Source organism: Haliotis cracherodii, unplaced genomic scaffold (genome assembly GCF_022045235.1).
Source record: "Haliotis cracherodii isolate W230 unplaced genomic scaffold, xgHalCrac1.p SCAF_12, whole genome shotgun sequence".
Lineage (NCBI taxonomy): Eukaryota > Metazoa > Mollusca > Gastropoda > Lepetellida > Haliotidae > Haliotis > Haliotis cracherodii.
Window position 1 is genome coordinate 35,667,234 of NW_027266267.1, and position 14,309 is coordinate 35,681,542.

At 40.9% G+C, this 14,309-nt stretch overlaps 1 protein-coding gene across 1 annotated transcript; it reads left to right on the plus strand.

Moving 5' to 3' along the window:
- The first annotated feature begins 1,743 nt into the window (after positions 1-1,743).
- On the plus strand, positions 1,744-13,815 carry LOC139458385 (uncharacterized). The gene is made up of 3 exons (XM_071239796.1): positions 1,744-3,267; positions 4,324-4,347; positions 6,317-13,815. Exons 1-3 carry the CDS (start codon positions 2,076-2,078, stop codon positions 11,869-11,871), a joined length of 6,771 nt encoding a protein of 2,256 aa, XP_071095897.1. The 5' UTR covers positions 1,744-2,075; the 3' UTR covers positions 11,872-13,815.
- Positions 13,816-14,309: the final 494 nt, after the last annotated feature.

Consider the following 14,309-nt stretch of genomic DNA (forward strand, 5'->3'; position numbering starts at 1 on the left):
GCCCGCCAAGGAGGAAAATAACCTGGGATAGCCCGGTCAGCCTGGCGGGGAAGAGAAGGATACCTTGGGAAGGCCAGAACCAGGTACCCATGAAGGCATGCAAGAAAAGCGTGAGTCCACCTCCGCCCAGAAGGGATAGTTTTCCGCTGCGGGGTTGCCCTGCCAAGACAAAAAGTTAAAGAGGCATGTCGTGGACCGGCATCTGCCGTGGTATTTCAAGGACAAAGAAAATGAAACAACCATGCAAGAGCCGGAAACGCACTCTAGAAGGGCATCTGCTCTAAACCATTTGGCTCGATGGATCCTGGGAGCAGAGGGGACTGTCTTCCAGTTAGTAGAGTATGCCAATCGATGCCTAGTGATCCCATCAGACAGCGAGATCGCTCAACTCGCGTGTGCGGGGATGAGGGAGCTAATGAGGAGGGAGGGGTGGTCACAACCTCATCGCCTCAGCCTACACCCCATAAATTCACCAGCTTGTCTTATGTACTGGAGGGTGCTGGCATTGCTCATGAATGCACTCACCCCATCCCAGGTTAACGAGTTCCGGACTTTCCTACAGCCAGTGGCATCCAGAGCCATTCCAAAACCCTTGGAAACAGACTCAAAACCGGAGTCCTCGGAAAATTGGGACCAGGAACTTTCCAGTACCGGTGAAGAGGTGTGGATTCCCATGGGTCTGGAGGCCACAGAGTGGAAAGAGACGGGTGAGGGCTTGGTACAGACAATCATGTCTTCCGACTATACTTGGGGATGGGAGTCCAGCATGTCACCCACAGAAGAGGGCACGTCGTGTCTTCTGGCCAGATATTTTGCATGGGACTCCCAGACATCATACGAAGGGGATGGCACGGTACAGTATGTCGTGTCTCCCGGGCACACCAGCAGGGGAGCAGGCACGGCAGAGACCGCTGTGTCGCCCATTACCATTCACACCAGCCATAGGACCCCGGCAAGACTTGTGGAAGAGTCAACAGAATTCTCACTCCCAGCCGCATTGGACAGCCACTTCCACCTCGACCGCACTAAGACACAACTGTGGGGTAGTCTGTCCAGGGCCAGCACCGAACAGCTGTTAGCGGAGGGTCCACAGCCAGTTCCTCAGCAGTTGCCACCCGTGCCCCCTACGAATTGTACATTATGAATATATCAATAATTGAAGTACACATATATCAATGGAAATATTAAACATAGGTATATATTTTTATATGTACATATCTTCAGTAGGGTGAAAACAACAACAATAGGTTAATTTGTGGATGTGGGGAATATCACTTGAATTGGTATTGCAATACCAATACTGTTTTGATCCTTGGAGTAAACAGTGCTTTTCAAAACATTTTCTGTTAAGATAAGGTAATCAAATGAATGCATCAAACAGCAGCCTGTGAAATATATAGCTGTACATATATTTTTATATCAATTGCATAATAATGCCAAAAGAAATGATGATGATGATGATGATGGTGATGACGATGATGATGGGGATGATGATGGGGATGATGATGATGGTAATGATGATGATGATTGTCATGATGATGATGGGGATGATGATGATGATGGGGATGGTGATGATGGGGATGATGATGATGATGATGATGATGATGATGATGATGTCCGTTTAATTTACTTCAGAACTGACGACAACTGTAAAGTCAGGGTGCAGTGATAAACTATGGCTGGCTGAACAATTGGGACTGTGTGTCAAAGAGAGTAGAAGTAGCCACTGACAGAAGACAATGGACTCTTCAGGTGACACAAATCAGGGAGAGAGACCTGAACCCGAGACACGATCCAAGACTGAAGAGAGATATAATGAGGATGATCCTGTGGATGAGCACCCCCATCAAGGAGTGATCCGGCCTCCATGTCCTGGTACTTGAGAAACAGGTGCTCAACTGCAGGGAACACAGCCATCAACATTGAGACGAGTTATACAATTTGTGCTACCAGCTGTCCTCTATGGAGCTCACAGTGTCCTTACAGATGCCTTGCCACCTTTTATACCACATGTCAATGTCACAGACAACTGTATCTCTAATGACCAGCACCGTAGGCCTGATGAAAGTGATACCATGGACAGAACAACAGATAACCTGACTGGTGAAAGTGATAACCTGGACAGAACATCAGACAACCTGACTGGTGAAAGTGATACCATAGACAGAACAACAGACAGCCTGACTGGTGAAAGTGATGCCATGGACAGAACATCAGACAACCTGACGGGTGAAAGTGATACCATGGACAGAACATCAGACAACCTGACTGGTGAAAGTGATACCATGGACAGAACAACAGATACCCTAACTGGTGAAAGTGATACCATGGACAGAACATCAGACAACCTGACGGGTGAAAGTGATACCATGGACAGAACATCAGACAACCTGACTGGTGAAAGTGATACCATGGACAGAACAACAGATACCCTAACTGGTGAAAGTGATACCATGGACAGAACATCAGACAGCCTGACTGGTGAAAGTGATACCATGGACAGAACAACAGACAGCCTGACTGGTGAAAGTGATACCATGGACAGAACAACAGACGGCCTGACTGGTGAAAGTGATACCATGGACAGAACATCAGACAACCTGACTGGTGAAAGTGATACCATGGACAGAACATCAGACAACCTGACTGGTGAAAGTGATACCATGGATAGAACATCAGACAACTTGACTGCTGAAATTGATACCATGGACAGAACAACAGACAGCCTGACTGGTGAAAGAGATACCATTGACAGAATATCAGACAACCTGATTGGTGAAAGTGATACCATGGACAGGTCAACAGACAGCCTGACTGGTGGAACTGATAACTTGAACAGAGGAATGGTTAACCTAGCCGAGATCGAGAGAAGAGATCACACTGTCCGTAGTGCAAATCTGTCTTCTGGGGATCAAGCCTCTTCCCGCCAAGCAGTCATTGAAATTGGAGAAAATAGTTTGACAGTTATTGACCCTGGGTCTTCTGGTTTAAAGGTCATACAACCAAATCAACAGCCCAGAGAACGATGTCTCACCAGAACCAATCTTCCAATATCAAACACGTTAGCAAACTCACAAGTGCCGTCTCTCCATGCTTCAAGGCAACATGTTCCAGGCTTTCAGACATCACATATCACTAATACAAAGGAGGGAGCTTCACTGATGACTGCAGGCCCTTCATTCACAAAAGCTCCATCATCTAGCCAAACAACACCAGAGAATAAACCGAGGCGTCAGCCTGTGCCATCAGAAAATCAGGAAGCAATAGGTGGGAAGATAATGCTTCTGCAGTCCATATTAGTTATTGTAGTATGTCTGAAGTAATATTCATCCATCTTCCCGAGGAAAGAGAGTTAACTGACTTTAAAAGTCCAGTTTCCACCCTTGCCGAACTAGACTGGAAGTCCTCGGCTTGATCGTAGCGCCAGCAGTGGCTATTTATTACAAGTTATGTCCCTTCTATGCCTCTCCTATTGACCAATCAGATTCAACCTCTCGTATCACTTGCATTTGCTTCAAACAAAACGGTGGCGCCCAGTCAAGACGATCTGATTGATATTCAAGATCTATATTGTGATAAAACGAGTCTTACATTGCGAAGTGCATCAAATCACGTGAGCACCTTGATTAAAAGCATGAAAAGATTTAGAAAATATGTGTTGACAACGAGTTAGTGTTGCACATGCTTTCCTGCAGTCGACCGAAATCTGCATGACACTTTACAAACCAGATTTTGATTTCCGTGCGCGATTTTGATTGGACTATGCATAGACTCGTTAGTCCAGGCAAATGTAACTCCATAATACCAGCCTAGTTCGGCAAGGGTGGAAACTGGACTTTTATAGTCATTTAACTCACTAACCCGCATTACTGTTTGCTCAAACCACACAAAAACACAACTTAAAAGGCGTGCATTGAAATAGGGTTTTATGCCCTGTAGCATAACCTCATTTGACTTAAATGTCAATTCTTTATCTGGAGGTTTTGATTAATGTCATATGTGCAATCGAGAGACTACGTCTGTTTAATATACGATATGTATTGCAGGATTTGATTTGCAGTGTTTGAAATAACTTGCCGGGACTACAAGTACAAACTGATTGAAGTCTAGTTCCATTTAACAAGTACTAGTATTTCAGCATTGACATAACATCTATGTTTGTTTCGTTAAATGCTTTATTACCAATACGCAACAATACATCTAGTCATGATTTGTCTGTAGAATTTTACATATTTACATATAGAATGCTTAATTCACAAATACGTTTCAAATCTGAACACATCTCATTTGTCTGTAATATTTAATTTTTTCATTTGCTTCCAGATCAACGTTTTAAGAACATCTGTGGTGAGTAGTTTCAAAGTGTGTGAGTGAGTTGAGTCTAACGCCACTTTCCGTGACAGTATTTTTTTTTAACCGTGTGTCAAGTTAGCCAAAGTAATGCAGATCCTAGACATTTACCACTTTGAAAAAAATTGAACCTGGTTATAGTGCTGACAAGCCAAGACTTATGTCGGTGGCGAATCTCGGATTCGAACCAACGGTCATAAGATTGAATCTCTATGCTAATTTGAGCAGTGGATGTTAAAAGTATTTTCTCAGAAATGTAAAGTGTTTTTGTTTTTGTTTGTTTGTTGTTTAACGCCACACTCAGCAATATTCCAGCTATATGACGGCGGTTTGTGAATAATCAAGTCTGGACCAGACAATCCAGTGATTGGTATCATGAGCATCGATCCACGCAATTGGGATATTGCTAATGTCAAAGCCAAAATCAATGAACACAGCCTTAATATTGTAATATCATAGAATGATCAATGTACCATGTCCAGAGGCCGTAGTTTTCCTCAGAATTAAAAGTAACACGTGAATGAAGAAACAAATGATGATACCAAATCCTAACCTCAGCCTGAACAGCACTCGAAGTTTTAAATATAGCACAGGTTCCCCCTGGTTACAAGAAATGTCCAAACTAACAGTCATCTCACAGCAGTTACAATAAAAGCAACAAGGAACTTTCTACATTCCAAATAAACTCTTTCAAAAACAAATTCGATTGTACGATTCCGACTCTATCATGAGCATGATTCACAATCAAATAAGGATAACTACACTTCTGGGTGTAGCATTAAGCAATAGTCTTAGAGGGTTAAGAGTATTCTTAAGGATAGTTTGAGAATGTTTCCGACTACAGCTCCAGGAATCATTCACTCCCCCGGAATTTGAAACTGACTTGAGTTACCCCTCATAAAGACACTATCCTGGAAAACTAAACTCCCGGGCAAAAGAAACTTATCACTTGCCAATTAAGTTTTATCTGAGTTAAAGTAAAACGTTATCAGACAACATCTTCCCGATCTTGTACCCGGCCTGTTTGCTGATAACGGCTCAACAACTTGTTGATACTGGTTTGACTGCAGCTAAAGGTTGTTGCAATCTGCTGTTAAGAGGGCCTCATATCGGCCATACCAATAGCTCAGTCACGTTCCTCTTGTGTGAGCCTCGACCAAGGGTCACAACGCCGGTTGAAGATCGCTACATCTGGACAATCCACCTGTGGAACCGATACTTGACGGTGACGGCATTTGGACACCCCATCGACAGACGAACAAGCAAGGACTGTAAGTCGGTGGCAGCGGCGTGATTTGGAAAGGGTACTGTTCACAGACGAAAGTCAATTTTACTTGTTCCGAAATGGTGGCCGAGTCCATGTTTATTGACGTAGGAGAGAGCCACTGGCACCTAACTGCATCCAAGATGAACACCCTTATGGTAGAGGCGGCGTCATGGTATGGTGCAGTATTTGTGGGCAGCTTATTACACGTGGGAACCTGACTGGCCAAAGATACAGATTTTTTTATTTTGACCCCATGTCTCCTCCGCCCGGCCTTATGGCATGTGCATTACCGATGTCATTGCAATGTTGTAAAGACATTGATAATAGGTTCCTTTCATTACAATAATCATCATATAGAGAACACCTTTTGTTTCTTTTTATAGAGGTATTGAACAAGGTGATAAGTGTCTTTTGCCCTGTGATGTTATTACCATATTTTGTAATTGTTGTAATAAGTTAATTCGAAAAGACCAAAATGTTTGTTCAAAATATTTCTTTTGAGGTAGGATAGGATAACTGTTCAAAGTGTGCCAGATCCTCAACGTGATAAAATCACAATAATGAAACTGATCTGGTCTTGTATAACAATATACTACTGGCCGGATGAATGTCTTAAGAAGGCTTCATTTCCCAACATATGCACCAGATACGCTGGGCTTTCACTGTACATGAATTAGAGTGATGTATATTCTTTTCCAGAAACAACACAGGCAATGATAGGACAGCATGACTCAGTGTATGTATCAACGTATGGCGAGAGGTTTGCCTTCAAACATCTACAGCAGCGTGGTGCCATATTTATGAAAGGACGACCTGGCTCTGGGAAATCTAGATTAGGGTTAAAACTTCTTGCTGACGTCTCAAGGCAAACAGATAGGAAACCCCTGGTGTTGACATCGGCAGAACAGTGGAGAGATATCCCTCAGAAACAAAACAATGAAGCATCTGGAAAAGCAGCGAATAGGTATGTTGTCATGATAGATGACATTTTCGGATCAACGAATTTTGTTGAGTCTCGCTTTGATGAATGGACTAGAGTGTTTGATGTCATGCATCCTTCTGTTGAATCTGGCCATGTAATGCTGGTGCTTGCATCTCGGCCAGACATTAGTGAACAATGTCAGGCCCGACTGAACAAATACAAACTAACTCGTCATATGTTCTATCTTACCTTAGATGAAGATGAGTTGACACTCCGACCTAGGGAAAAGATGATGTTGCTGAAAAGCATTTGTGAAACAAAAGTGAAGTTTACTAAACATGAGATAAATGAAATAGCACAGTTAAAGACTACACTTGGATTCCCTCAATGTTGTCAATATTTTGCAGGAAGTAAGGAAGCCCAGGCTCAAAGGGTTGGATTCTTCCAAAACCCAAACGAATATGTGCTGGAGGAAGTATGCTGCTTGCAAGAAAGTGATGGGCTTGGCTATCTTGTTCTATTGTTAGTGTTGTTTGGCAAAGGATACCTTGATCACAAGTATCTTCAACCTCACAAAAGTCCACAAGAGTTTCAACTAAAGTTAGATGACTTGACAAAGTTATGCTCAAAGATTCCTAACAATCGAAGTCTGTATGACATCAAACAGAAGGCTGATTCACTTTGTGGTTCATACCTTTGGCACACTGAAAAGGGATATGTTTTCCAGCACCAGTCAATATTCGACGCAGTTTTCATAAACATATCACAAATGTATCCTGACATTTACATTCATTTGTGTCCCGCTAACATACTTGTAGAATTTGTCAGAACATCAGAAAGGGAGAGTGAGAATAGAAGAAACCTTGTGCTCTTGAATGAGGACCATTATGAAGCATTCGCCGATCGAATAATTCAATTGATGGTCAGTGAAGAAGTGGTCACCATTTTGAAACACCCATCTCTTCGAAATGAAACATTTGTAAATCACGTAGTAGATAGATGGTTTTCACAACAAAATGTTGGGGATATAGTTTCTCGTGAATTTGAAAAGTCAAGGGAAGTGATCATATTTGCTCCTGCATCTCAGTATCTTCACATACGGATTTTGGAAGTCAAAACGTTGTTGGAGCTTTTTGTTTATAACAAACATTCTTTCATGCTCACCACCTTATTAGAAAAGTGCAGCCTTTCCACCAATGTGTTGCAGGGTTGTTTGCCATGTGCTATCTATGTAGGGGGCAACCTACTCATAGAGACACTTTTAGCCCAAGGAGTTAAACCAAATGAGAGCTGCTTCAGCACCCTTTGTGTTGCAAGAGGCATCGACACAAACACCACTGAAAGACTGTTTACCAACATTTGGGATGACATTGAAAAGATACATGCACAGTGGGCCAAGGCTAACGCGGATGGTGTGCATATGTTCAACTGGACACCATTTTCATTGGCAGTACTAAATGGGAACTATACCGTTGTGAAACTGCTAACAGATAAATTGAAGCACGAGAGAAAAAACAACATCATATTTGAAGATTCTTTAAAAGCTTTATTGTGTGAGCTGCAGACAACAAACCCTTATCCTGTGTTCAAACCATACGACATGGACAAATTGACAAAGATAATGAAGCTTCTACTGAACAATTATCATGCCAACGATACTGGTTATCTGTGCTGGTTAGCATCAGCACACTCTGATGCATCAGCTCTGAAGCTGATTCTTGAATTCATCAAGACTGTTAAAGTTGCATTGAATACCTCACGTATTACACAGTGCATACAACCGGATTATGGAAGTCCATTTGATCAGGCTGCAGCATATGGTGGGGCAGATTGTTTGGAATCACTGTTAGAACTTAACAGAGATCCATTCATAAATCCAAGTAAGGAAAGGAATGGGTCCTTGCTTCACATTTCAGCCAAACATGGAAACACAAAGTGTGTTGAGATGTTGCTGAAGTTGGGTCATCCTGTTATGGCCAAGGACAGCATTGGCCAGACTCCATTACACTTGGCGGTGTCACACAATCATACAGAATGTGTAAAACTGCTGATAGAACAAAGATCATCTGTTGCTATGCGTGACAATAATGGACGGACACCACTGTTGCTTATACACACATCCTCACTCACAAACATAGATATTATACAAAATATACTGGAGTCAAATGAACATATGGAAGATGAAGAACGCAAAATGCTTGTTCATAAGGCAGTTGCTTTTGGGGACATGGGATTGTTGAGGTTATTGTGTATTAGAGGCGTTGATGTAAATATGGAAATGGAAAAATACCACAAGTACTTTGGGTCAGTTTTTCTAATCTCATTTGAGATATTGCAACCTTCGTATGTTGGATGCAAGGAGACGTTACTTCATGCTGCTTGCAGACATGCTGACGTGGATATGGTCCAATTTTTATGTGTAAATGGAGCCAGCGTTGATGCAGTTGACACGGATGGAAAAACAGTTGCACATGCAGCAGCAGCATCACACATTGGTGGAGTAGAAAAACTTCAATATCTGTTTAATGTGAAACGTGCTCTTCTTCATACAACAGACAATGAAGGAAGAACAGCACTGTTTCCAGCTGTTATATCAGCAGCAGAGACAGGCGATATGGAGCTTGTTACGTTTCTAATAGACCAAGGTCTAAGTGTTAACTGCAAGGATAACTCCAACAGAAATTTGGCGATGCAATCTCCTGCACCTACAGGTGTAAGCCATAAGTACATCTCAGAAACTGTAACACATCTTTTGAATGCACATCTTGATATCCATCAGCAAGATCTTGAAGGTCGGACAGCACTTCACTTTGCTACAAGACATACAAATATCGACTGTGTTTTGGCACTGCTTCAAAAAGGTATTGCATTAAATATAAAAGATAACCAGGGTATGACAGCACTCCACTATGCTGCAAAAGAAGTCAATTCAAGGGACGAGAAGATGGTCCTTGGCATCATGAAACTGCTTCTAAAACAGGAAACTGAACAGGAAACTGGTATTGAAGCACAAGATATTTTTGGGATGACACCACTTCACCATGCTGTTAAGTCACAGAAAATTGATAGAGTAATGTTGTTACTGCAACAGAAGGTAAATCTCAATTTACAAGAAAGCAATGGGAAAACCGCCCTCCATTTTGCAGCAACGTTTCAATCGTCGCCAATTGCTTCACGCCTCTTAGATGGAGGGTGTGATGCCAATATGCGAGATATCGATGGCAAAACAGCATTACATTATGCTTCAAGTAATGAGTGCATCTTCAATATACTTCTTCTCCTCGAGAAAGACGTCGATATACACGTTCAAGATAACCAAGGACAGACAGCTCTTCACATTGCTGTAGAACATCAAAGAGAAGAGTGTGTTGAATTGCTTTTAGAGGAAGGCATAGATCCCATGATTCAAGATAATGACGGAATGACTGTGCTTCATAAGGCGGTTACTATGATGAACACAAGCAGGAATAATATTATTGTTAAACTACTGCTTGCAAATGGCGACTCTCAAGGTGTACAAGGACAAAATGAGAACACAAGTAAAGGCAATTACTCAAGAACGGTTGATAATGAAGGGAGGACAGTCCTCCACTGTGCTGCAATTCGTGTGAATACAGATTATGTAGGAATGCTCCTAAATAGAGGCGTGGACCCAAATATACAAGACCAACATGGCATGACAACACTTGCATTTGCTACAGAACGTTCATCAGTCCAGAGCATTAAGTTACTCTTCGATAAAGGGGCAGATCCTAACTTACGTGACAGTGAGGGCCATACATTGTGGTTCTATGCACGGTCAATAGATGTATGGGAACTACTGATGGAACAAAGAGTTGATCCAACTGTAACAGATGGACAAGGGAGGACAATACTTCACTATGCAGCACGTTTATGTGGTGCGGACGCAATTAAACTGGCGTTACAAATAGATATCGATCACACGTTGAAAGACGATACAGGTAGAACAGTCCTTCACTATGCTGCTGAGACAGGATCTGAAGAGACAGTTCAACTTCTCTTGGAGAAAGGCGTTGATCCAAGCATCAAAGACAAAACAGGGAGTGTGGCACTCCATTATGCTGCAAGGAGAGATTCCATTGGGGGTGTAAAACTGCTGTTAGAAAAAGGTGATAACATAGCTGTAAAAGACAACACTGGCAGAACGGCTCTTCACTATGCTGCACAGGTAGGAATAACTGACAGTGTTAGGTTGCTCTTAGAGAAAGGATTTGACCAAAACGAACGAGATAGTCAGGGAAAGGTGGCACTTCATTATGCTGCAGGGGGATTCGGGGAGGGCGTTTTGAAACTGTTGATCGATAAAGGGACCAACCCAAGTGTAGAGGACCAAAGTGGCAGGACAGCCCTTCACTATGCGGCAATGGAACAAACAGATGCCAGTGTTATGGCTCTTTTATTGACAGGTATTGACCCAAACAAACAAGATGAGCAGGGGAAAACAGCCCTTCACTATGCTGCAATGTACGGAACAGCTGACAGTGTTAAGGCTCTTTTATTGAAAGGTGTTGACCCAAATGCTCAAGATGAAGCAGGGCAGGTGGCACTCCATCATGCTGCAAGGAGATATTCCAGTGATAGCATACACTTGCTGTTAGATAAGAATGTTAACCTGACTGTAAAAGACAACACTGGCAGGACAGCTCTTCATTGTGCTGCACAGGAAGGGATATTGAACAATGTAAGGTTGCTCTTAGAGAAAGGCTTCGACCAAAACGAACGTGATAATCAGGGAAAGGTTGCACTTCATTATGCTGCACAGTCATCTGACCATGTGGACCTTCTGAGACTTTTCATCGATAAAGTGCCCAATCCCAGTGTAGAGGACAAAAGTGGCAGGACAGCCCTTCACTATGCTGCAATGAAAGGGTTGGCTGCAAATGTTCTGCATCTTTTACTGAAAGGTACTGACCCAAACAAACAAGATGAGCAGGGGAAAACAGCCCTTCACTACGCAGCCGGGCCAGGATCTCACTTAATGTGCAGAGCGACTGTCCACATACTCTTACACCATGGCAGTGAAGTCAATATCAGAGACAGGAGGGGCATGACAGCCCTCGATCATGCTGCAGAGGCTGGCAAACATGATATCATGGCACTGCTTATCGATAATGGTGCTACTATTGGTATGCAAGATCAACAAGGAATGACTGACCTCCATTATGCAGCAGAACGAGATAATATCCAGTGTTTCAGGCATCTCGTGCGGAAAGGCATTGACACTAGCATACAAGATGAACTGGAAGAAATATCAATTAAATTGTTTACCAATTTAAACAAGACATTTCCAGCACGCCACAGTGATAAATGAAAATCCATCTGTGCCAAGAAGCATGTACTATCACATCAATCACTCAAAAGTGTTGAAATCTTCTCCGGAAAGACATGAACCCCAGTACTCAGGGTCACATCAGACGAATAGCTCTTGTCTGTGCTGTAGATGAGGACTGTGGCAGACAGACAGACGGACACATGCAGACGGAAACATTACCATCCAAAACGAGTTCCTGTCTGATGAACTATTTCAGCGTAACATATAAATCCTACTCATAAGCTACAGGTACATAATCTGATGCAAGTAATTGTTTGTTATTAATATATGACAACAGTCTAGGTGTAGATCGTTTCAAACTGTACGATTGATGGTGTTTATAACATACATGATATTTGCCAACAGAAAAGTGTGTGTATGTGTGTGTGTGTGTGTGTGTGTGTGTGTGTGTTCATTCATTCATTTTTGGAAGTTGTCATTCTATGTTAAGATAACTAGGGTGTATCTGCAGAATGAGCACAACTGATTATTTATGATCAAATTCTACTGTCTAAATGTATATGAATGTAAAGCATAAATAGCACTTGTGAGTGAATGTTGGTGTTTATTCAGTATGTCACTTATATCGTAGTGTGGTAGATTCATGTTGGAGAAAGCAGATGATGCAATTCTTGGCAGTTAACCTATTTTCAGAGCACAGGAATGGCACTGACGTTAAAGTCAGAAAAATATTGTTGGCGGTGGATAAATTCTGCTTCATACATATCATCTTCATGCAGTTTCGAAAGGTACCCTGCACTGTGTCTGGCAATGTTACATACAGTATGTTGTTTACAGTTAATGTAAATCAGAATTATTTCATAGGTACATGTACTCCATTGTTGCACTGTCATCTTAGTAGCTATGTCCATAGTATACATGATAATTAGGACCCGTGAAGATCCTGGGGAGAATAGGTCTTCAGCAACCCATGTTTGCCATAAAATGATGACTATATATAAGTACAATTGTCACATGTTTTATCAATATTGTAATTCACCAGAAGTCAATTTCAAATTCATATATATTAGTGGTTTGGACGTAAATAGCATCTTCGGTGCCATGTGCGCTTGACGCATGCGCAGTTGATGTTACTCCATTCGGTTGAAAACATTACATGTTTTACATTTCTACTAATATTGTCTTCATTTGGCTTCAGGTGAGTTGTCAATGCACAAAATACACACCTTCCATCTCATAAGCATATAAACATTTAATTGTTAGTAATATCATGTTAATTAATACTATTAAATAGTTTGTATTTCATGATTATTGTCGGCCCAATGCATAGAAGTTTTCGTCTTCTGGAACGGCATGGTCAGAAAAGTTTGTTATTGCATAAATAGCATAGATATATTGAAGTTGTCCATTAGCTTATGGTAGAAGTGTATGGAAATGAATATTTCTGTAGTTCAGATAAGTTTAGATAGGAATAAGTTTAATTTGATGAGAATTTATGTCATTTCGTCAAGTCAAATTTCTTAGAGGTATTGCCTGTATGTGTGAGAGAGTTATTTCCCTTTGCTGCAGAGCGGAAGTAAACAAATCAGTAGTGTGAAAATGTTTTCCTTCAAAGTTTGTTGTATCTTGAGACAAGTGTTAAGCAAGTCATGTGTTTGCAAAATAGAGTAAGTTTCCATTATATCCTTATGCTTTGTGATTGTCTCTCAAGATATATATTGTTATTGAGTTGTGTCAGTCTGAAGTTATCGTTCAATAGTGTCAGGACTCAGAAGTGGTTATGACGTATGATGTACTGAAAGGTTGATTTCCTTGAGTAGGTTGTCAAAGTATTACTAGATCATGTAGATAGGTTTGTCAATTAGTTATGAGTTTAATCAGAAGTATGTGTAGATATTTCAAGGCTTGCTGTGATAGTTTCTTTGAAATAAGTTTTGTTTTATTAAAGGCTTGTTTGTCTCATTTTGAATAAAATTCATTGTAAATGTTTCATCATCCTTTTTCCAAATGTATAAGTTAAATTCTTTTCATTATCATCATCATATATATATATTTTTTAACTAAAATATTATCAATATTCTAAATATTTTGGAACTTTGTTTATAACATTGTTTTTCATCAATAATTCATAAATATCTTTATTAATATTTCATCAGGAGTTTTTAAGAATTGTTTATCTCTTTCTATGCTAAATATTTTCATGTCAATTATTTAGTAATCCAAGGGAGATAATGCAAAAGTTGAATTTCTTCATTATTCTTTTCACTGGCAAACATGGTGAATTTTAATGTACTAATTTCAAGTGATGTATATGTTGTTTATATTGTCAGTAGATTTGATGAATGTATGCCTTTGATATAAGCATCTGAATGTTTCCATGAAGGTGATTTAGAAATTCAAGGGAGATAATTTAGAATGAATGTCTTTGTTATCTTATCAATGGGTGATGTTTCAGATGACTGAGTCCAAGTTATATG